Source organism: Mesoplodon densirostris, chromosome 7 (assembly GCF_025265405.1).
Source record: "Mesoplodon densirostris isolate mMesDen1 chromosome 7, mMesDen1 primary haplotype, whole genome shotgun sequence".
Taxonomy (NCBI): Eukaryota; Metazoa; Chordata; class Mammalia; order Artiodactyla; family Ziphiidae; genus Mesoplodon; species Mesoplodon densirostris.
This window is the reverse complement of record NC_082667.1, coordinates 9,714,409-9,737,203: the sequence shown is the minus strand read 5'-3', so window position 1 is coordinate 9,737,203 and position 22,795 is coordinate 9,714,409. Positions and strand designations below refer to the sequence as shown.

General features: G+C 52.1%; 4 protein-coding genes across 8 annotated transcripts; 3 read left to right on the top strand and 1 right to left on the bottom strand.

Moving 5' to 3' along the window:
• Positions 1-871: 871 nt before the first annotated feature.
• On the top strand, positions 872-3,954 carry POLR2G (RNA polymerase II subunit G). Its single transcript, XM_060104264.1, has 8 exons — positions 872-980; positions 1,111-1,220; positions 2,176-2,335; positions 2,917-2,967; positions 3,070-3,135; positions 3,240-3,311; positions 3,495-3,528; positions 3,734-3,954. The coding sequence occupies exons 1-8, from the start codon at positions 969-971 to the stop codon at positions 3,745-3,747; spliced, it is 519 nt and encodes a 172-aa protein (XP_059960247.1). The 5' UTR covers positions 872-968; the 3' UTR covers positions 3,748-3,954.
• A 4,055-nt stretch (positions 3,955-8,009) lies between these two features.
• TAF6L (TATA-box binding protein associated factor 6 like) lies at positions 8,010-19,215 on the top strand. 5 transcript variants are annotated; one of them, XM_060103192.1, is made up of 12 exons: positions 8,010-8,128; positions 8,866-8,925; positions 10,464-10,623; positions 10,930-11,016; positions 11,685-11,835; positions 11,991-12,041; positions 12,607-12,701; positions 14,147-14,221; positions 14,589-14,809; positions 15,162-15,294; positions 18,127-18,255; positions 18,374-19,215. In XM_060103192.1, the coding sequence occupies exons 2-12, from the start codon at positions 8,918-8,920 to the stop codon at positions 19,142-19,144; spliced, it is 1,881 nt and encodes a 626-aa protein (XP_059959175.1). In that variant the 5' UTR covers positions 8,010-8,128; positions 8,866-8,917; the 3' UTR covers positions 19,145-19,215. The 5 variants fall into 5 exon arrangements, with proteins under 5 accessions (XP_059959175.1, XP_059959177.1, XP_059959176.1 ...); XM_060103194.1 differs by having other exon boundaries at positions 8,866-8,982; XM_060103193.1 differs by lacking the exon at positions 8,010-8,128 and adding an exon at positions 8,264-8,332.
• Positions 19,214-21,476, top strand: TMEM179B (transmembrane protein 179B). The gene is made up of 5 exons (XM_060103198.1): positions 19,214-19,369; positions 20,237-20,424; positions 20,508-20,639; positions 20,808-20,886; positions 21,132-21,476. Exons 1-5 carry the CDS (start codon positions 19,274-19,276, stop codon positions 21,291-21,293), a joined length of 657 nt encoding a protein of 218 aa, XP_059959181.1. The 5' UTR covers positions 19,214-19,273; the 3' UTR covers positions 21,294-21,476.
• Positions 21,477-21,579: 103 nt separating this feature from the next.
• TMEM223 (transmembrane protein 223) lies at positions 21,580-22,760 on the bottom strand. The gene is made up of 2 exons (XM_060103199.1): positions 22,427-22,760; positions 21,580-22,011 (listed from the first exon to the last, which is right to left on the bottom strand). Exons 1-2 carry the CDS (start codon positions 22,740-22,742, stop codon positions 21,719-21,721), a joined length of 609 nt encoding a protein of 202 aa, XP_059959182.1. The 5' UTR covers positions 22,743-22,760; the 3' UTR covers positions 21,580-21,718.
• Positions 22,761-22,795: the final 35 nt, after the last annotated feature.

The following is a 22,795-nucleotide window of genomic DNA, read 5'->3' as shown; positions in this document are numbered from 1 at the left end:
CATACAAAAACTTAGGCAACAGGGAGTTTGCTCAAGGTCCCAGAGACTGTCTGGGCTTTAGAAACAGCGGCTCTTGCTGAACCTTTATCATAGGTCCGCGTCTCATGGTGTTTCTGCCTTTCTTCCCATGGCCCTTTTATCAGTCAGGGCCCCAGCAGGGCACAGACTGCATGCTCACTCTGGTTAACTGAGGTGAGTTTAATAAAGGGACTATCTACAAAACTGCGAGCAGAGCTGAAGGAACAGACAAGGCTCACCAGTTCTCTAGGTCCGTGGGTGTAAGGGGGCGGGCGAGGGGGCGAGAGGGGGTTGAGAGGAGCGCAGTGACTTGAGGTTCTCTTCACACCTGGAGGGGGCGCTGCCTTCTGGGCTCTGACTTTGCGGGTTTCATCTCTAAACTACCAGAGCCAGGCAATGAATGCCTGAGTATACAAGAGTCTTGGAGTCAGGCATCCTGAATTTGAATCCCGACCCTGAGTGACCTCAACCTTCTGAGCCTGGGACCTTCTTTGTAAATGGAAGTAATAACAAAGCCTGCCTGGTGGGGTTGCTGTATGGATTAAATGAGATAAGAACAGCTACTTACTATGCTTAATATGTGAAAGCAGTCTTCAACTATTTGCTGAATGAATAGCTTCTGCTAAAGCGCTTTATTTATGCCATCTCTCATTAATTAATTAATTCCTTTTAAAAGGATTTACTGAGCATCTAGTCTACGCCGTACACTGATAATTTGTGGGACTCTGGCATTTCGACCGCTGTTGGGCTGGACAGAGGGGAGGAGCTTCACGGATTCCCCGCCCACGACAGAGAGGCTCAATGGGGTCCGTGGAGGAGGCGAGTCCCTCCCACTTCTCCGGGGCAGTCCCGGAAGCGGGCTTGGGGCAGTTGCTGTATTTCCGGTGGGTCTGGAGGCTCGCTCCCGCTGCTGCTGAAGGCCCGGCTGCTGTCCAGCCTCCTCCGGGAAGATGTTCTACCACGTGAGCAGGGCACGGGGTGGCGGCGAGGGCAGGGTCGAGAGGAGAGAAGCGGAGGACCGGGACTAGGGGCCGCTTCTTGCCTCACATTCCTGCCGCTCGTAGCCTGGTCTCCATCCCCGTTTCCCTGTAGATCTCCCTGGAGCACGAGATCCTGCTGCACCCACGCTACTTCGGCCCCAACCTGCTCAACACGGTGAAGCAAAAGCTCTTCACCGAGGTGGAGGGGACCTGCACCGGCAAGTGAGTGTCGCGCCCTCCGTGCCGCCTAAGCAGTGAGCACACGTCTCCCTATGCCTGCATCCCCTTCCCAACTCCTACACATCCTGAAAGGTTCTGCTACCTACCTTGGCGAGCCCTCTCACTCTCCCAGGAGCCCCAGGCAGTTAGATGCTTCCTGCTTTGGGTTCCCACGATTCCCTCTGCGAAGCTAGATAACGGAGCTTCCTTCCTTCAGCCAAGATTGGTCATTCATTTACTCTGCAAACATTTCTAAAGCTCCAGCTGTGTGCCAGGCTCTGTGTCAGTGAAAAAGGTAGAATGAGGTCCGCCCTTGTGGAGCTCACAGTCTCTTTTGATTCTGCTGCTTTTCTCTGTCCCAGGGACCTGGCATGGCACATCTTGGGCCTCACTAAAGGTTTGCTGAATGAATGAGTGAGCAGGAAAAAGCAGATTGAGAGTCAGGGGGAGGAAGGAAGAGGACTGAGACTTGACCATCTCTGGGCTCTGCACAGAGGAGCCTCGCACACGGTGATGTAAATGAGTGAGGATGAGCAGGGCTATAGAGTACTTGGGCCTCCAGCATCAGAGTAACTTGGGGTGTTCTTTGAACATACAGGTTCCTGAGCCTCATCTCATCCCTGCAGCATCACGACTCTCTGGGGGAAGGCCCGGGAATATGCATTTTAATAAGTTTCTCCCAGGTGATTCTGAGGCATCTCCAAGATTGATGTCTCTTGGCTCAAGGACTGCAGCCCTTTTGGACATTTATTGTGAAATTATGAGAGCGGCATTTGGCATTTTAGATGCTGATCATTGTCCTGTCTCCTCTCTTGATTATTAAGCTCTGTGGGGCAGGGGTGCCATCTACTTCCCCTTTGTGCCGCCCCTTTACCCCCAGGCTCAGTGTCTCTTGCGGCAGATGGTTTTAGAGGCTTTTCCACACACAGTGCCTTTCTCCCTCTCATCCTCCTTGCAGGTATGGCTTTGTAATTGCTGTCACCACCATCGACAATATCGGTGCTGGTGTGATCCAGCCAGGCCGAGGCTTTGTCCTTTATCCAGTTAAGTACAAGGCCATTGTTTTCCGACCCTTTAAAGGGGAGGTCGTGGATGCCGTTGTCACTCAGGTCAACAAGGTAAGACCATCAGGGGAGGTAGTGGGACGGTCACTCCCTTAGAAGATCTGGGATGGATCCCAACTCCGCTTGTTAATAGCTCTGTGTCTTTGGCCACATCACTTCTTTGTGCTTCAAGCTTCCTCACCTGTCAAATGGTATGGTAATCTTCCTCTGCCTCACTCAGGGGCATGTAAGTCATTATTGATAGTCAAAACAATAGTAGCCTCCATTGATTGAGTAGTTCCTTTGGGCCAGGTAATGTGCAAAGCCTCACAGTGACTCTGAGGTGAGTGCTTTTATCCCTGTGCTTTTTTCTCCAGGCTGAAGCTTGGAGAAGTTGTCTACTGACCAAGGTCATGTGGCCAACAGGTGTTCAAATCCCAAGTTCCGACAAGTTCTAGGCCTCAGCTGTTTACCATTACACTTCCTTAACTTAAAACGAAAGCTTGAAAAAAATAAAGAAATGAAAACAAATGCCAAACTTCAGAGTGGTTTCAAAACATGAAGAATATTATTGATGTTAGGAAGCAGATAAGGACGGGAAGCTTAGAAGACTTTGGGGGACAAAAGAAAAGCAAGGTCACCCATTTCCCTTCTAGGTTGGACTCTTCACAGAAATTGGGCCCATGTCCTGCTTCATCTCTCGACATGTAAGTCTAGGCACACTGGGTGGGTCTAAGGAGGAGACAGGTATGAGCATCTATTGAAGCATCCTTTTAAAGTACTCTTACCCAGTCTCACCTTCCTTTCAGTCCATCCCATCAGAGATGGAGTTTGATCCTAACTCCAACCCACCATGTTACAAGACAATGGATGAGGTAAGTGGGTAGGAAGAAGTCAGTGAGAGGGACAAGAGAATGAGCCACTCCGAGGGAGGGTACTGGCCTGGGGGTGTCTGAGTATACTGTTCCCTCCTCCCCAGGACATTGTGATTCAGCAGGACGATGAGATCCGCTTGAAGATTGTGGGGACCCGTGTGGACAAGAATGACATTGTGAGTCTCTTGCCTGCCTCTACCAGGAAGAGCTGATGATTTCTGCCTACCCAGAGTTCCTGGGGGTTTTGTGCTCTTCTGCTTGGAAGAAGAAATGGGTGGGCAGAAGCCCTGAGGCTGAGGGTTAGAGGATAGCTCTGTGCTTGCTCTGGCTTCATTTCCTTTTTACCTTTCCTTCTGCAGTTTGCTATCGGCTCCCTGATGGATGATTACTTGGGTGAGTGTCAGGGTCATTGCCTGGAGGAGGGGTTTGTGGGTGCAGGGGGTGGATATGGGATTTAATGCCTGAACCACAGATGACAGAAACTCTCCTGTTGTCTGCTTGGAAGACCAAGGACGTGTGCCTCTCGGGATGGGAAGTCGATGTTTAGGGCTGCCCCAAGCTCTGGGTGTAACCAATGTGCTTTTCCTGTTCTCGGCAGGGCTTGTGAGCTGAGCACCATGACCTCCTACCTTGTTTGGTCCTTATCCAGGAGGTGTGACTGTCACACTTCCCGTGTTGTTCAGAGGCCCAGTCTGGCTGCTGTGGAGGAGGCAAGGAAGGTTTCTTGTCCTCAGAAGACATCTGGCTCTTCTTGTGGCTTGGCAGCCACTCCCAGATTTCTGACTGTGTGTTCTAACCATAAAAGGTCCTTGATTCTCATGGAAGTGTCATCTCCTTCTTTCTTTGGTAAGAACAAGTCTGTTTTTTTTTTTCAGCCACACCGTGCGGCGTGTGCGATCTTAGTTGCCCGACCAGGGATTGAACCTCTGCTCCCTGTAGTGGATGCGCAGAGTCTTAACCACTGGACCGCCAGGGAAGACCCGGAACAACTCTTTTTTTAAAAAGGCTGGAGGACCAGTTGCTTGCTAGCCCCTCTTTTCTTGGCCTGATGCCTTAACTAGCTTCACCCACCAGGGGATCTGACTAACCCTTTTGCCAAGGTCTAAAGTTGACCTCACTAAAGGGAAGGCGCTAGTGTTGGGTCTTTGGCTTCCAGCAAATGATACTATCATTAGAGCCACTCTAAGCCCCAATTTATTTATTTATTTATTTATTTATTTATTTATGGCTGCGTTGGGTCTTCATTGCTGCGTGCGGGCTTTCTCTAGTTGCAGAGAACGGGGGCTACTCTTCGTTGCGGTGCGTGGGCTTCTCATTGTGGTGGCTTCTCTTGTGGAGCACGGGCTCTAGGCGCGCGGGCTTCAGTAGTTGTGGTTTGTGGGCTCTAGAGCGCAGGCTCAGTAGTTGTGGGACGCGGGCTTAGTTGCTCTGCAGCATGTGGGATCTTCCCAGACCAGGGCTCGAACCCGTGTCCCCTGCACTGGCAGGCGGATTCGTAACCACTGCGCTACCAGGGAAGTCCTAAGCCCCAGTCTAGTTTCAGAGTATTTGCCCTTTCCCCAGCCTTAAAAATAACCAAGAGTATAGCTGAGGAGAGGGAAGAGGAGACAGCAGGTAGGGAGAGGTGAATAATAGGACAGTAATGATACAGATTGTGGGGTCCCAGCCCTTCTTAGGATGGGCACATAAACTACAGCCTTTATTTGCTTATCAATTATTAAACTAAACTGAACTGAAGATATGAAAGGGCTCATAATCTCCTTAGGGTAACACAACAGAAATACACGAAGTAAGAAGATTAAGCAGACATGCTACCCTCCCTCACACTGTCTTTGCAGTACTATTTGTCTACCTTGGAATGCCTTTTTCCAACCTACCTACTTGCTACCTAGGAATCTATCAAATCTCAGTCAATTTTTTTTTTTTTTAAGCTTTCCTTGACTTCCTTGGGAAACAGCTGTGTCATAGAAAGCACAGTATTTGGGTTGATACAGAGCTGGGTTGCAGTCCTAGCTGGGTGACCTTATGTTTCCTCATTGTAAAATGATCATATAACCCTCTTTGGATGGTTGCTGCTAGTATCAGAGATTGTATGTGCAAGTGGGTGGCACAGAGCCTGGCCCATGATAGGTACTCAGCTGTTAATTATAATTATTGTTATATGGTGCATATAAAGCCGTGATTATCACCTGGGGTGATCTTGGTCCCCAGGGGACATTTGGCAATGACATTTCTTCTTGTCACAACTGGGTGGGGATGCGACTGCCTTCTAGTGAGTAGAGGCCAGGCAGGCTGCTAATATCCTACAACGTATAGGACAGCCACCCGACAACAAAGAATTATCTGGCCCCAAATGTCAACCGTGCCAAGGTCCAGACCTGTTATGAAACATCCAGAATACTGCCTTTAACCTGGTAAGGAAAAGGCATTTGAATGTGTTTCCCTTCCCCTCGCCTCACCACTCCTGGACAGAGGTAGGCCCTTCCATTCATACCTCTCTAGCATGTCATAAAACCCATTATTTCCTTATTGTCTCCCTTTCCATTTTTTTATTACATAAAATTTGTTATTTTATTGAGATAATTATAGATTCATATGCATCCCTTTGATTTTTGTATCTCCAGTTCTCAGCACTGTGCCAGTTTTCCCAAGTGTGTTGAACCCAGGAATGTTTCTGTGCTGGATTTGCAATGAATTTTGCCACGGAAACAATGTTCAAGTTGTGAAACCACTTCCCAACACTGAGTTGATTACAGAGTTGATTACATAGGTTGCAGGGATTTTGCCTAGGCCCTAAACATGTGTCTCACTGAGAGTAGAGTTCTTCCCAAGTTCTCAAATGGAATCATGCATCTGTAAATTGTGTCGGGGATACCCCAGTAGTAAAACCAGGCCAGAAGGAAGAGACTGATGGACAGAGAAGCAGCTCATGGAACTGCTGGTGAGGATGTGGGGTGTGGCACTGAGAAGGCTGGCACTGGATAGGGAAGCGAGTAAGTGGGGATGGCCTGGAGATGGTCCTGGACTCTTCTGATCTTTTAAGGTTTGGTACTAGGGGAGTCTAGAAGTTACAGCCTCTCTTTTTTTGGCCATGCAGCTTTGGGATCTTAGTTCCCTGACCAGGGATTTAACCCAGGCCCTCAGCAGTGAAAGCATAGAGTCTTAACCACTGGACCACCAGGGAATTCCCAGGAAGTTACAGCCTCTTAAAGAGGTCACGGGCTTAATAGTGACAGGAGTATGTGCCTGATAACATGCTAAATCCTTACACACATTATTGAATTTTCACAACAGTTCCATGTAACATTCTGTCACCCCACTTGAAAGATGATAAAACAGGTCGGAGGGATGAACTAAACATGCCTAAGGTCACACACACAACTAATGAATAGTGGAGCTGTTATTTAAAAAATTTTTTTAAATTGTCTAACTCTAAAATCATCATAGCTTTTCTTGCCAGGCATTGGTGGCTGGGGAGTGAGTGGGAGCCACCTTTCTCCCATCTATGGCCATGTGGGTCTTATTACTGCTTTGACTCAAGCTGGATGCAGATCAGCCCCAGACAGCTTGCATGCAGCTTTACTGCATCCTACAGGCCTGCAGGCCATCCTCTCTTCATTGTCTCACGCTGCCAAGGTTGCCAATGGCTGTCCCTACCAATAACACCTTTGCAAGAAGGTCTGCCAGCAGCCAGGAGATCTGAGCTGATCTCAGACTCAGAACCTTAGAGGAGCCCCCCCATCCTTCATGCATAGGTGGGCAGACACTCCAGTGACCAAGCACAGTCCCGAAACTACTCCAAGTATCATTCTGAATATGACTGGAAGAGACTCAGCAGGGTCACAGTCCCCTTAGGTGGTGTTGCTATGGCAACCCCAGTCCCATCCATCTGGCTTTCTCAGCTCTGGTCTCAAGGATCTTCTTTTCTAGAGGCAGCAGCATCTAACCCTGAGGGAGGAAGGGCAAGGATGTATACATTCATGCTCCCCTACAGAAAGCTCCTTTCTATAATAGCCCATTGCAAATGGTCCCATCTTGGATGAACATAAAGGAATTAAATCACTGTCTGCCCCGTGATGTGTGAGTGAAAATTCAACTACCAACTATCAATCTACATTTTTTTTCATTTAATCTACAATAACCCTGTGAGGTGGGTATTATCACTCCATTTTGTAGATGGGGAAATGCGCTTAGGTAATTTGCTCAAAAGCACTATCGGAGTTTGAATCCGTGTCGGTCTGACTCACTAAGCCCACTGCTTTTCAATTGAGAACTGTCCAAGTTCGGGAAAGCGTGTGCGTGTAAAACGGTCAAGGAAGTGTGCGAGGTAGGTGAGGGCTTATATTTGGCTTATTGGACAGAAATGGGGAGGATACGAGGTAGGGTGGCCGAATGGGTAGAGCCCTGGAGTCTAGAGCTTGCACGGGGTGTGTTTGGCCCAGTCAGAAGACCCTTTTGCCGGCAGAGAATACCTACTGAGAGCCCCATCCAACGTTCGGGAAGGGGAAGTGACAGGTGATGTGGGAGAGGTAAGCTGATCCCCACCAAGCGGGCAGCAAAACTAACGCAGACGCCAAAGTCTAAAGCATTAGTGCATTCGTATAAATGCAAGTGCTCGGAAACTCAGGAGTAGGCAAGGGAATGCGGACGCTTTCCTCGAGAACATGGTTATTAAAACGTACACCGAACCATACACACCCCGCAAAGCTCCCAAGAGCTGTTGCTTTAAGAAGCGCGAGTCTTCAGCATCACGTGACCTCTGGCGCCCTGAGCCTTTTACAGCGCCATCACAGTGGCCAATCGGGTAGCGGGAAGTCCTTTGGTGGGCGGGAACTCCTCAAGGCGCTCGTCGATTGGCTCAGGGCGGAGCCTGAGCGCCGAGAGAGGGAATTAGTGCGAGCTGGGTGAGTGGGCGCCAGCGCCGCCGCCACGACCGTCACCGTCACCGCTACCGCCGTCTCGGTAACCGCCTTCGCCGTCCCGGAGCCCTCAGGTGAGCAGGCCCTCGAAGGCCCGTCCTGCTGTGGGCCGCGCGCTCACCGGCCTGGGAGCCAGCTGCGCTGGGGGCCCGCCCCCTTCGCTGACCACGTGACCCAAGTTCGGTAACCTCTGACCTCCTCCCCCGTACCCCACCACCTCTACATCTAGCATGAAGCGAGGCTGGGTGGGAGGATGCGCATCACGGAGACCGGTAGAGGTCAGTTTTGACGCCTCGTTAACAGTATGGCTAGTGGCTGAGGATGTGGAGGAGAGGAGGTTGAAGAGCGGGAGACCTCGGTCGGAGCCCGGACTTTGTGGATTGTAATGTGGGCACGTAACGGGGAAAACTCCTCGGCGCCTTCCGTGTGGGCAGGATTTCGCGCTCCCATTTTACAGGTGGAGAAAGAAGCTTAACAATTATCCATTGGTGGGTTTCCACCGCCAAGTCTCCTGGCTGGGAATCCAGGCCTGGTTCCCCACACAGCCCGCCGCTCCTCATGATTAGAACGATAGTTGAGTTCTTGCTCCCTACCCAGGTAGTGCTCGCTGGATGATCTTGGGAAAGTCATTTAACATTTAACCTCTTTGAGCTTTGACTTCCTTGGCTGTGAAATAGACATATACTTACCTAATACCTATATCATTGTTAATGTGGACAGAATGAGGCGTAAGCCATATAAAGCACTTAGCTCCATGCCTCAGGCATAGCATGTGCTTAGAAAAATCACTGTTCTTTATTCGTTTTTTCAGCAAGTGTTTATTGAGGGCGTGTTATGTGCAGACGCAGTGCCTGACGCTGGGGATGCAAAGGTGAGCAAAAAGCCACGATGATCCTTGCTGGCATGGAGCTTACAATCTAGTGGGGAGGTAGGTGTTAATCGGAATGTTACACGAGTATATAATTACAGACTGTTAACTGCTTTGGGAGGTAAAGTACTGGCGCTCTAGGAGCTCACTGGACAAAGGGGTTGGGGGTAGAGGAGGAGAGTGTTTCAAGTCCTGGAAACAGTGTATGAACGTCCTGAAATAAGGTGTTTTTGAGGAAATGGAAAGAGGCCACGGGTATGCAGAACACGAGAGAGTGGAAAGAGGTGTTTGCAGATGTAGCCACACATGCAGGGCCTTGGAGCCATGGCACAGGTTAGTTTTTTATTCCAAAGGCAATGAGGAGCCATTGGGAGAAATGCTGCAGGGAGACCAGGTAGGGTGCCCATTGGATTTAGGGACCTGGAGGTCACTGGTGACCCACTGAGCCTTGTCAGAGAGGAGTGGTGGGGCAGTGCCTGGGTGGGTCACCGTGAAGCTGGGTGAGCGTCGCTGCCCATGGTGCTGATGCCTTAGTTTGGTCCGTGAGGGCCAACCTTCTAATTTTGGGCTGTGCTGTTGGAGTAGTCAGCAGCCGCTGTTTTCGTGCCTTCTTATCCTGCCATATCCTGTGAACGTAAGAGCAGGTTCCAGCTTTTAGGGCTCATAGCCAAACTGGGGAAGACCAGACACATGGGCAGAAAGCCCAGCTACTAAAAGCCTGACAGGCCCAGATGGCACATGGGGTAGGAAGACCTCAAAGGACAGGCTGCTTCTGCCTTAGGAAAGAAACAGGAGGGTGTGGGGGCTTGGAGTAAGGTGGGGGACAGACCAGCCCAAGCCCTGGCAGTGGGGCGCAAGGCAGGTTGGAAGACATGAGGCGGCCTTACTGGGGGGACGGGTCAGCTTGATCAGCTGTGGGGATTTGGGACCAAACACGGTATGCTGAGCCAGGGAGTTGGGACTTTCCTTTTATGAGTGGTGGAGAAGTATTGAAGACTTGAGCAAGGGACTGTCGGGGTAAAAGTAGTCTTTTCATCAGTGTTTAGTCCGTAGCGGTTCTAGCAAGGATCAGAAGGAAGAAGGCATGAAGTTTTTGTTTATAATTAGTGATTGTAACATTTTCCATTTGTGTAGTGTTCTAGACCCTGAGTTTCTCCCACCTCATTTCCTTTCATCCTCACCTCAACCCTGTGAGTTAGGGAGGGCAGGGATTATTGCCACTGTTTTACCAGGGCTCAGACTGATGAGGGTCTCAGCCAGGTTCACATCGGAGGTGGTAGAGCAGGGCTGGGACCCAGTTCTGTGCAGCCCAAGGCCAAGCAGTTTCCCAGGTTCCCTGTTCTCTGCCCTCTGGTCCAGCTCAAGTCTGTTTCTTGCTCCGAGCCTCAGGTTTCCTCACCTAGACACTCAGAGCCATCGTGACTCCTTGTTCAGGGATTCTGGAGCAAGAGCAGCAAGACTGGTTTCGAGGGCCTTGAGTCAGGTTCACAGGCTCTGAGGGAGCCTGGGCTGGCCTTTCACACCTCCCTCCCCACTCCCAGCTCCATCGGGGCCATGTCTGAGCGAGAAGAGCGGCGGTTCGTGGAGATCCCTCGGGAGTCCGTCCGGCTCATGGCAGAGAGCACAGGCCTGGAGCTGAGCGATGAGGTGGCGGCCCTGCTCGCAGAGGACGTGTGCTACCGTCTCAGAGAGGCCACCCAGGTACACTCCCCCTCTCCTTGTCCCTTCCTTTGACTACCCCCTCCCCCAGGGGTTTATTCAGCAAGTATATGTCAGGCACCTACTCCCTGCTCAGAGGGAATGCAGTGGAGGCAGTCCCCGCCCTCTCCAGAGCCCGCTTCCAGCCAGCTGGGCTTCCAGCGAACAAGGTGCTTGCTGGGCAGACCAGGCAGGTTCATAGTCACATCCTGCACATGAGAAACTGAGTCACAGGGAGGGGATGTGACGTTGGGAGTTGTTTGCCCCCTATTCCCTGTCCCTTGACTGACTCTGTTCCTCCGCTCCCAGAATAGCTCTCAATTCATGAAACACACCAAACGGCGGAAGCTGACTGTCGAGGATTTCAACAGGGCCCTCAGATGGAGCAGTGTGGAGGTGAGTGGGGTGCCGGCTGCGGAAGGCTCGGTTGGCACGAGCCCTCCTGCACGCCCAGCTCGGGGCTGGCAGTGCAGCGAGATGTGAAGACCCAGTGCACACACGAGGGAAGGTCACAGCCACCACAGCACATGTGCCGGGCCCAGCCCCCAAGGGCCAGGAGTTCAGAGAGGGAGAGGCGGCCACGGAGACCAGGAGGTTAGGGAAGGTTTCTTGGAAGAGATGGAACTTGAGCTGAACCTGAAAGGGAGGCTGGGATTAGACTAAGTCACAAGGAAAAGAGGGCATTCTGGGTGAGGGAGGAGCCTGAGCCACAAGTGTAGGGGTTAGAATGTCCTGCATAGTTGTTCCGGGGCAGTGGGTCCAGGGAAGAAGATCATGTTTAGAAGAGAGGAGGGTTTTCAAAGTTGGGCAAGTGTGAGGTGGAGGACCAGCAGCCTGTGGGTGGGGTTCTGAGTCCCTGTGGATCCGTGAGGAAGGACCACATTCTACTCCTTGACTCAGCGAATACCGGATGCTCCAGCCAAGTTCCCAGTGAAGGGCCTGGATCCCCGGGCATCCCCCCTCTTCTCAGGACCTCTGGACTTCCCGCAAACATAGCCTCCGTGCCCTGGTCAGTAGAGCACCTCTTCCCTCCCTGGATTCGGCCCAATCGTCTCTTCACTCAGGCTGTGTGTGGTTATGGGTCCCAGGAGGCACTGCCCCTGCGCCCTGCCAGGGAGGGTGAGCTCTACTTCCCCGAGGACCGAGAGGTGAACCTGGTGGAGCTGGCCCTGGCCACCAACATCCCCAAAGGCTGCGCCGAGACAGCTGTGAGAGGTGACCGCCGGGGTCATGCATGGAGTGGGGACAGGAGTTGGGTTGTCGGAGGAGTGGTGATGGGCTGGCTGGTGGATGGGGCGGAACTCAGAAGGGTGGGTGGTATTACAAGGAGCAGAACCCCAGGCTGACCCATCTCTCTCCTCTGATTCTAGTTCATGTCTCCTACCTAGATGGCAAAGGGAACCTGGCCCCTCAAGGATCAGGTAAGGGGCAGTGTGGGAGATGGGCCCTCTGCCTGGACGTTCCTCCGTTAGGAGCTGAGGGTGGTGCCTCTACACCTCTGAGTCTTCACCTGACAAGAATTTTCCGTGCCTGAGGGGTGCCTGCCCTGAATGGGCACTGCTCCCTGTCCAGAGGCCTCAGAGTTGGAGATAGTGTCCCAGACTTAAGACCGATCGTGATGCCATGTTGGATGCTAGTACAGAAGTCTGGGCAGCTTGCTGGGGTCCCTGAGGTGTCACACTTCCAGGGCCTGCTGAATGGAGCTTCACAGAGCCTGAGGCTTATGACCTTGGAACTCGGGGACTAAGCAGGAGTCTGCCCAGCAGAGGACAGGTGGGAGGCAGCGTACAGAGCTGGGTGTGGAGAGCTTGCAAGGTCAGGGTTGAGCAGGCTGCTCAGAGGGGCTGGCAACTCTGTGCTCCGCGAGTCCTGTCGGAATGGGCTCCTCGTGGGAGTGTGGGAATGGCGGTGGTTGCTGGGGGGAGGCGGGGAGGCTGGGAGAGGGCGGGGCTCCACCCTGACCACCTTCTGCCCACCCTCTGGCAGTGCCCAGCGCTGTGTCTTCACTGACTGACGACCTTCTCAAGTACTACCAGCAAGTGACTCGGGCTGTGCTGGGGGATGATCCACAGCTGATGAAGGTGAGCACGTGGGCCTGACTTGGGGCACGGAGTCCAGCTTTCGCATCCTCCTGGAATTCCTTCCGATGCCGCCTCCTGTCCTCTGAATGCCGAGCGACTGATGGGGGCAGAAGCTGCTCTGCTGGCCCTCCGCCAGCGCTGCCTCCTCCTCCTACTCTCGTAGGAGCCCTTGTTCCTTAGGGAATGGGCAGCTCAGCAGGGCCCTGTGGGGGCTCAGGTGGTCAGCCTCCCCGCACCTTAATCCAGAGCCCACCCTTGGGGGCATCTGTTGACCTGGAGCCACATGGGGCATCCACATGGTAGCTTTCACTTGCCCGGACTTGAGAGGGCAAGGAGAAGAGCAAGTGGAGGAGCCAGGTTAGGGTGCCTGGCCAGACCTTGTGCCAGCCCTGCTGCCTTAGCCTCTTGGGCTCCACAGGGCCCGCTGGACAGTGCCTGTGCCAGGCCTCTTCTGTCCAGAGTCAGACGAGGACTAGGTTGATGGTCTGCTTCACCATGTGGCCTCTCTCTGTTTGAGGGTTTTACATCTTCCACGTCTGGCTGCTGCTGCTATTTCCCTTGCAAAGTTAGGACTGTTGTTACTATACTTCTCTGCCTTAGAAACTTGGCTGCTGGTCCCCAGGCAACAGTGCAGTGGCTGGATGTGGGGCCTGGGAGCTGAGCTCCTTCCTCACTAGCTGCTGTCCGCTTTCACAGAACCTGAACTTAGGGTCTTTATCCAGAGGAGTTGGAAGGGCACAGGTGGTGGAGGTTCAGGCCTAAGATGGTTTTACTCATTTACCTACTCTCTTTTTTCTGCTTATCAAAGTAATACCAGGGGACTTCCCTGGTGGTCCAGTGGTTGAGAATCCACCTTCCAATGCAGGGGACATGGGTTCGATACCTGGTTGGGGAACTAAGGTCCCACATGCCGCGGGGCAGCTAAGCCTATGTGCTGCAACTACTGAGCTCCCACGCCACAACTAGGGAGGAGCAGTTACGCCACAACTAAGACCCAACGCAGCCAAAAAAAAAAAAAAAAGTAATACCAGCATATGTTTATAATAGAAGTACTGTAATATAAAATCATACAAAGTAGAAAGTGAAATTCTGTAGAATCACCCACTCACCTTTTTTTTTTTGTATGTATAAACTATATATAGTTTACCATCAACCAGTGGTATCATACTAAACGTTTGGTTTTAGAATAACTGCTTTACTCAGTTAAAAATATGTTGGACATTTAGGTTGTATTCAGTTTTTTATTATTACGTTACAGACAGTGCTATCTGTATGTGGGTATGTGTGAGTGTGTTTTGTAGCGGGTTAAATTTGTAGAATTGCTGAGTCACAGAGTTTGAACGTTTAAAATTTTACTACATAGGTGCTAAATTGTTCTTTAAAAAAAAAACGTCAGTTTATACTTGGGGCTGGTGGACCGTGCAGTGTGGCCCCTTCCATTTCAGGTTGCTCTCCAGGACTTGCAGACCAACTCGAAGATTGCAGCACTCCTGCCATACTTTGTTTATGTGGTCAGTGGGGTAAGTGACCAGACTGCAGGGGAGGATGTTTTGTGGGGAGGAGATGATGCAGCAGCCTGTAGGGCTCACGGCAGTAGCCATCAGAAGAGCAGGCTCGGGCTTCCCTGGTGGCGCAGTGGTTGAGAGTCCACCTGCCGATGCAGGGGACACGGGTTCGTGCCCCGGTCCGGGAAGATCCCACATGCTGTGGAGTGGCTGGGCCCGTGAGCCATGGCTGCTGAGCCTGCGCGTCCGGAGCCTGTGCTCCGCAACGGGAGAGGCCACAACAGTGAGAGGCCCGCGTACAGCAAAAAAAAAAAAAAAAAAAAAAGAAGAGCAGGCTCTTGTGCGCCCTTGTGTCCCCTAAGCACCCCTCTCCTCCCAACAGGTGAAATCTGTAAGCCACGACCTGGAGCAGCTACACCGGCTCTTGCAAGTGGCACGGAGCCTAGTTCGGAACCCACACCTCTGCCTGGGGCCCTATGTCCGCTCCCTGGTAGGCAGTGTCCTCTACTGTGTCCTGGAGCCACTGGCTGCCTCCATCAACCCGCTGAATGACCACTGGACTCTGCGGGATGGAGCTGCCCTCCTGCTCAGCCACATTTTCTGGTAGCTACTGGGCCTAGTGCTGATCAAAGGGCAGGACTGCTGCAGAGCTGAGTGGGTTGCGGTAGGAGATGGGGTGAAACTTCTGGCTTTGAGGCTCTATGTGGAGAGGTCGGGAGCCTCTTCCCTTCTATCTTCCAAGCTGGTGTGCCGTGAACCTGGGCATTCTACAAATGGGTGACGAACGTGCCAGGGGTTTGGTCCGTCAGCCCTCAGATCCTGGGCCTCTCGGCCCAGACGCCTCTTTCACTCACCCCAGTGTGCCATACAGGTGCTGTTTTCTCTGTGTGCTGGGACTTGAGTGCAGCTGGGCAGTGCTGTGCCTCATTCCCCTGACTGAATGTTGCTCCCACAGGACTCATGGGGACCTTGTAAGTGGCCTCTATCAGCAGATCCTGCTCTCCCTGCAGAAGGTCTTGGCAGATCCTGTGAGGCCTCTCTGCTCTCACTACGGGGCTGTGGTGGGGCTGCACGCCCTTGGCTGGAAGGTGAGGACCCTGGCTTTTCTCGCAGAGGTGTAAGAGCTCCCATTTGTAGTTTGAAAGTCTTTCTTGTCCAAGAACCTGTCATCTCTCTCCATTTTTTCAGGTCTTTCAGGATCCTTTCATAATTTTCCCTGAAGAGAACCTACAAATACTTTATTCCGTTTATTCCTAGATTCTTGCTATTTTTGATACTGTTGTAATGGTGTCTTCTTTTCATGGTATTAATTTCTTACTGGTGTATAGAAACACAATTGACTTGTGTATTGATTCAGCTACTTTATTAAATTATCATTTTTTTTTTTTTTTTTTTTTCCTTTTTGCGGTATGTGGGCCTCTCACTGTTGTGGCCTCTCCCGTTGCGGAGCACAGGCTCCGGATGCGCAGGCCCAGCGGCCATGGCTCACGGGCCCAGCCGCTCCGCGGCATATGGGATCCTCCCAGACCGGGGCACGAACCCATATCCCCTGCATCGGCAGGCGGACTCTTAACCACTTGCGCCACCAGGGAGGCCCTAAATTATCATTTTTAACTGTGGATTATTCTGGGTTTTTAAGGTAGATTATATCGTGCAAATAATGACAGCTTTTCTTTTTTAAACCTTACGCCTTTATTTTTTTGAATTCTCTTTTTTTTGTTGGGGGGCCACACCACACGGCTTGTGGGATCTTAGTTCCCTGACCAGGGATCGAACCTGGGCCCTTGGCAGTGAAAGTGCAGAGTCCTAACCACTGAGCCACCAGGGAATTCCCAAACCTAATGCCTTTAATTTCTTTTTATTATTTTATTGTTAGGATCACTAATATCATTTTACATATGATGATAAAATGGGCATCCTTGTCTCATTTCCAATTTTAAAAAAAGGGTTAACAGTAACCTTTCCTATTTAGGCTGATGTTTACTTTGTGTGTTTATAGATAGATACCTTCCTCAGGTTAAGGAAATTATATTCTTAGTTTTATTATTATTTTATGTTAACTTTTATCAAATGCTCTTTCTGTATCTTTTGAATTGATCCGAAGGTTTTCCTGCTTTTATCTGTTAATGTGATTAATTGTATAGTGTTTTTTTTTTTTTTTTTTGTCTGCATCACACAGCTTGTGGGATCTTAGTTCCCCAACCAGGGAATGAACCCCGGGCCCGGCAGTGAAAGCGCTGAGTCCTAACCACTGGACTGCCAGGGAATTCCCTATATAGATTTTCTAATAGTAAACCATCTTTACATTTCTAGGATAAACTCAATTTAGTCATGGTATAGTCTTTAAAAAAATGCAAAACTTTTATTGGAATATAATACATTTTTTATATACTGTTGGCTTTACTAAATTTTTATTTTATTATTTTTAAAATTATTATTTATTTTTATTTGCATTGGGTCTTTGTTGCTGTGCATGGGCTTTCTCTAGTTGTGGTGAGCAGGGGCTACTCTTTGTTTTGGTGCACGGGCTTCTCATTGAGGTGGCTTCTCTTGTTGTGGAGCACGGGCTCTAGGTGCATGGGCTTCAGTAGTTGTGGCGCACGGGCTCAGTAGTTGTGGCGCACGGGCTTAGTTGCTCCACAGCATGTGGGATCTTCCTGGACTAGGGCTCGAACCCGTGTCCCCTGCATTGGCAGGCGCTTAACCAGGGAAGCCCTTTACCAAAATTTTAAATGATTTATCTCTATTTATGAGTGAAATCAATCATTAAGTTTCTTCATGTACTGTCCTTACATGGTTTTAGTATCAGGGTTATACTGGCTTTATGGGATGAGGTAGGGATATTTTTTATACTTTATATTTTTAAACTAAATTTTATTTTATTTTATTTTATTGAAACACTCTTTTCCTTGAGTGTCCGTAGACTGTAAATTCTGGCATGGTGTTTTGTGGTTATATTTTTAACTACTATGGTTACAGAATTATTTGAGCTTTCATATTTCTTTTTTTTTTAAAAGATCTCTTTATTTCATTTATTTTTGGCTGCATTGGGTCTTAGTTGTGGCAGGTGGGATCTTTCATTGCGGCGCGCGGGCTTCTCTCTAGTTGTGGCACACGGGTTCCAGAGCGCGTGGGCTCTGTAGTTTGCGGCACATGGGCTCTAGTTGAGGCGCGCGAGCTCAGTAGTTGTGGCACAGAGGCTTAGTTGCCCCGCAGCATGTGGGATCTTAGTACCCTGACCAGGGATCAAACCCGCATCCCCTGCATTGTAAGGCGGATTCTGTATCACTGGACCACCAGGGAAGTCCCAAGCTTTCATCTTTCTTGAATCAGCATTAAGTTTTATTTTTCTAGGAACTTGTTAGTTTTATCGACATTTTCAAATTCTCAGTCTGTGGCTAACCAAAGAACTTATCCCTATAAGCCTGTCACAAACGTCACCAGTTCTGTGAAGTCTTAATTGCTTTCCCCTAAATTAAACATAGGATTTAAAATTATATAATCAGAGTCCAGGTCTCTGATCAGTTGTTTGTTTTTGCACAAGTGGTTTGAACTGAGTTCCAGGTTACATCTACGCCAGGACATTACTTGGCTGTATAGGGTAGCAGTTGGCCACTAAATTTCTCTGTTACCAGGGTGCATTACTTATACCCTCTTAGCCTTTGGCACATATGTCAGTGATAGTGGGGTCACTTTGTATTGTTTTTGTATGTCTTTGTACCCGATCTTTGTTCCCAGGGCTTAATTAAGGCTTGGGCATCCAGGAGCTTCCAAACGTTGGCTGAATATGCCAAGCAGGGAATTTAGGATTGAGCCCTAAATTCAGTACCAGAGATAAAAGTAGATCTTTCAGGGGAAATGGTACTTGGGAGACAATAAGCAAAAAAGAGGCACTCACTGCATTCTTCTCTCCCTTCCAGGCAGTAGAGCGAGTCCTGTACCCACACCTGTCCACTTACTGGACAAATTTGCAGGCTGTGCTAGATGATTATTCAGTATCGAATGCCCAGGTTAAAGCAGATGGGCACAAAGTCTATGGAGCCATTCTGGTGAGTGCCAGCCCCTTCCAGCCTCTCCTCCCTGCATGAGCACAGCAGCTGAGCTTGCTTACTTTGGAACACTTGATAGGCCCAGGTTCCTCGTATCCTAGTCCCTCTGCTCTTGCAGGTGGCCGTAGAACGACTGCTGAAGATGAAGGCCCAGGCAGCAGAGCCCAACAAGGGTGGGCCAGGCAGCAGGGGGTGCCGGCGCTCAGACGACCTGCCCTGGGACAGCCTTCTCCTGCAGGAGTCTCCCTCCGGGGGCAGCGCAGAGCCAGGCTTTGGGTCTGGTCTTCTGCTGCCGCCAGGAGGCGTGGGGCCGGAGGCTCCTTCCCCTTCGGTGACCCTGGCGGACATCTACCGGGAGCTCTACGCCTTCTTCGGTGACAGCTTGGCTACCCGCTTTGGCACGGGTCAGCCCGCGCCCACGGCCCCGCGGCCGCCTGGGGACAAGAAGGAGCCGGCGGCCGCCCCCGACTCGGTGCGGAAGATGCCGCAGCTGACCGCCAACGCCATGGTCAGCCCGCAGGGCGACGAGAGCCCCCGGGGCGGAGCCCCCCCATCGGCCTCTGCTCCCACCGCCTCTGAGAGCAGGCCGCTGCCGCGCGTGCACCGGGCGCGGGGGGCGCCCCGGCAGCAGGGCCCGGGCGCCGGCACCCGCGACGTCTTCCAGAAGAGCCGTTTCGCCCCGCGCGGTGCCCCTCACTTCCGTTTCATCATCGCCGGGCGGCAAGCAGGGAGGCGATGCCGCGGGCGCCTCTTCCAGACTGCCTTCCCCGCGCCGTACGGGCCCAGCCCGGCCTCCCGTTACGTGCAGAAGCTGCCCATGATCGGCCGCACCGGCCGCCCGGCCCGCCGCTGGGCGCTCTCGGACTACTCGCTGTACCTGCCGCTTTGAGGCGGCGCTGGCCTCTGTGAATAAATCCCGCGCCCGGAAGTGACGTCTCCGCGCTCGTGGGTCGCGCCGGACGAGGCGGGGCTTGAACGGTTGGCTCCCACGGCGGCGCTTCCTGGTGGCGAGGGAGCCATGGCTCTGCCTTGGCTGCAGCGCGTCGAGCTCGTGTTCTTTGCTACCGCCTTCTTGTGCGGAGCCGTGGCGGCCGCGGCACTGACCCGGACCCAGGTGCGGCTGCGGGACGGGGCCGGCCGTCGGGCCGGGTAAGCGGGGGCGGGCAGGCCGATCCTGACACGGAGAGTCCGCTGCTGTCCGGGCCGGGCGGGTTCTGGCGCGGTGCTTCTCTCAGCCGGTGGGCCGGTTGAGGCTGGTCGGCGGCGGAGTTGCATCGGCGGTAAACGCGCTCTGTCGATCCGTCCGCCCGGGTCATACTCTGGCCAAAGGAACGAGTCCTCAGGAGAGTCTTAACAGCATCAGCTATAGCCCGGCCTGGTGACTCCCTCTGCATAACCTCACCCTGGCTGTGAAACAAGTTGGCCCAGGGCCCCCTAAATCAGACACTATTGTGCTAAGCTATTCCAAGAGATAAAGCTTAGTGTAGTGGAGATGATCAAACTACCAAATGGTTGCAATAGAATGTGTTAAATGGCAAAACAGTGATGTAGCAGAAGCCAAAAGTTCAGGCTGAGTGTTTATCGCAGCCAGGCAATCATGTTAATAAACAGGTTCACTTAATCCCTGTAAGTAGGCGCTCTTACGCCTGTTTTACAGATCAGAAAACATCGGAGATAGCCTAAGGTCAGAGTTCTGGTTCTACTCTAGGATTTCTGCATGAGGGGAGACCAGAACTTGTGAGGCAACTCTGAAGCTCTTTGTATTTCATAACTACCGCCTATTTCCTGATCCTTCTGGCCACTCACTGCAGGTTTGATTTCCCCATTAGACTCATTAATCTACTGGCCCAGAAACAGGAACTGACAATGCACAGATAACTCCCTAGAGCGGCCCTGGTCTAGATTATCCCCAACACCTGCCATGAGCCTGCCTCCAGAGGCACTAGCCTGAAATCTAGGACTCAGCAGCTTCTTTCCACAGGGCTCCTTCAGCGGCAGCTGTCCCCTGTATGGTGTGGCTGCCCTGAATGGCTCCTCCCTGGTCTTGTCCCGACCCTCGGCCCCATCTCTCTGCTACTTTGTGGCTGGGGCCTCTGGCCTGCTGGCCCTCTACTGTCTCCTGCTTCTGCTCTTCTGGGTCTACAGCAGCTGCATCGAGGATTCCCACAGGTGACTGCCCACTCTGAGGGCCGGGGGCTGAGGTGGGAGGAGTCCCACCTCAACCACAAGGTTTATTCTCTCCCTCCTTATAGAGGCCCGATAGGGCTCCGCATTGCACTGGCCATCTCAGCTATAGCCATCTTCCTGGTCTTAGTGTCTGCCTGTATCCTTCGATTTGGCACCAGTTCCCTCTGCAAATCCATCATCTCCCTGAACATAACTAGGTAATGGGAGGGGGAGGGAAGCCTGGCTGGGGCTGACTACCTTCCCTCTGTAGAGGGGATCCTATACACCCCGTTTTATATCCCCATCAGTTCTCAAAGGGGCACTGGAGCACAGGGGTATTTAGGGTATGTCTCCCCTTTCTCACAACAGTCTCTTTGACCTCACAGCTGCTCTGATGCCCAGAAAACTCCATGGATACCCCCTGGAACCACTCTGCAGTTTTACTCGAACCTACACAATGCTGAAGTGAGGTCCTGGGATATGAAAGACTGGGTGGAGATTGAGGGATACACAGATTCACATAATGAATCATATAACACAATCTGTAGTTAAGAGTGCTCACCAGTGTACTCTGAGCTTGGCCCACCAGTGAGGGGCTGAGAGGAGCTGAAGGCTTGACAGCCTGACAGTGAACAGCTAAGAGTGGTGTGTGGGTGGAACTGGATTCGAGATGGGCCCACTCCTTACACTCCTGTTCCTGTCTCCCACAGACCTCTTCTTGGGTGAATCTGGTATTGTGGTGTGTGGTCTTGGTGCTCCAGGTCGTGCAGTGGAAGTCTGAAGCCACCCCATACCGGCCTCTGGAGAGGGGGGACCCTGTGTGGAGCTCTGAGACAGATGCTCTTGTTGGGCCACGCCTTTCCCATTCCTGAAGACTAACCAAAGAGTACTCCTGCCGCCAGACTCCATGCCCAAGTGCCTGCAGTCCTCTTGCCCCCACATGGCCCACACGGCTGGGAGCCTCAGTTTTCCATCCAGGAGGGAAACATGATTAACAGACCCCCTCTTCCTACAGCTGTTTTTGTACCAAAGTATTATATTACTTTCTTTCTTCATTTCAGTACTGAGTTCTTGGTGTAAAGCACTGTAGGTAGGGTGGATGGGAGTAAGGAGTGAAGGCAAAACGGGCATGGATCAAAACTTGGAGGCACTGACAGGTAGCTGCCCTTGGGACGACTGCTCCTTTATTTGCTGTTAATGAATTTTGGGCCTCTTGTGTGACCCTGGTTGTCACCCCATCCCTAAGGTTCAGTTTTAATTCCCCTCTGGGAGGGGTGAGTGACCTGAGGTGGTTTCTTCACAAGCTCCGGTAGGCACCCACAGTGTTATCAAAGAGTTTTGTGTTGGGGAAGTGTCCAGCTTTGTCCAAGAGGAAGTAGAATCGTCGGCCTTTGACCTTCAGAGGCAACATGGCAGGGACTTCACCCCTGTGGGCCATGCAGGATACCTGGTTCAAGGGAACTGTAAAACGGGCACCCCAGCCAAAGGGGGCATGAGTGGTGAGGGTCACTTGCTTCCCTCCAGCGTGTAGCATCACTGAGCGCACATAGCGGAAGGAAAAAAGAAGACCAGCACCAAGTACGAGAGTACCTGCAGGGAGAGCAAAGATTGGGGTTTTCCCTGGAGAGCTAAGAAGCAACCCTTACAGTGTGCCCGCGAATTAAAAAAAATTGTGATGATAGTAACATTTACTGAGCTCCTCTTACACCCCAATCATGTATTAGTCATTCCTCCCAACAGCCTTAATAGATATTCATCCCCATTTTAAAACAGGGTCCAGAGCGTAAGTACCAACTCGCTCAAGGTCAGAGAGTGAGAGGCAGACTTCAGCCTGAACCTGTACGAGGGCTTGGCGCTCGGGGACGTCCAACTCCAGTGTACCACACACCTATGAGGGTGGCCTGCCCATCCTGGAGGGTCGGGAGCCCCTTACTCTTCTTGCCCAAGCGGAGAGGATTGTGCCCGCCCTCCTCGACCCATGCCGGGAAGGCAGCCCACACCTTACCGATGGCGCCGCAGCCGACGGCAAGGCCGTAGCGCCAGAGCGCGGAGCGCAGGTCTAGGCGGCCGCGGCCTGGGGACTCGGCGTCTGGAAGCCGAGTGTAGGCCGGGGGGCGGGCCAAGGCGGCAATGGCTAGGGAAGCCCAGAAGACGCCCTGGCCAGCGCAGAACAGCCCGAGGACGGCGAAGAATTGACCCCGTTCGTGCTCGAAGAGCAGCACGGCCCGTGGCGGGGCCGCGTCATGCAGGGCCCTACGCGCGGGCAGGGACTGCAGCGTTAAATACAGCCGCGCAGGCCACCGCCGCCCGAGAGCCGCCATGGCCCTGAGCGGCGCCGCTTCCGGGGCGGGACTTCCTGCCGCTGGCCCCGCCC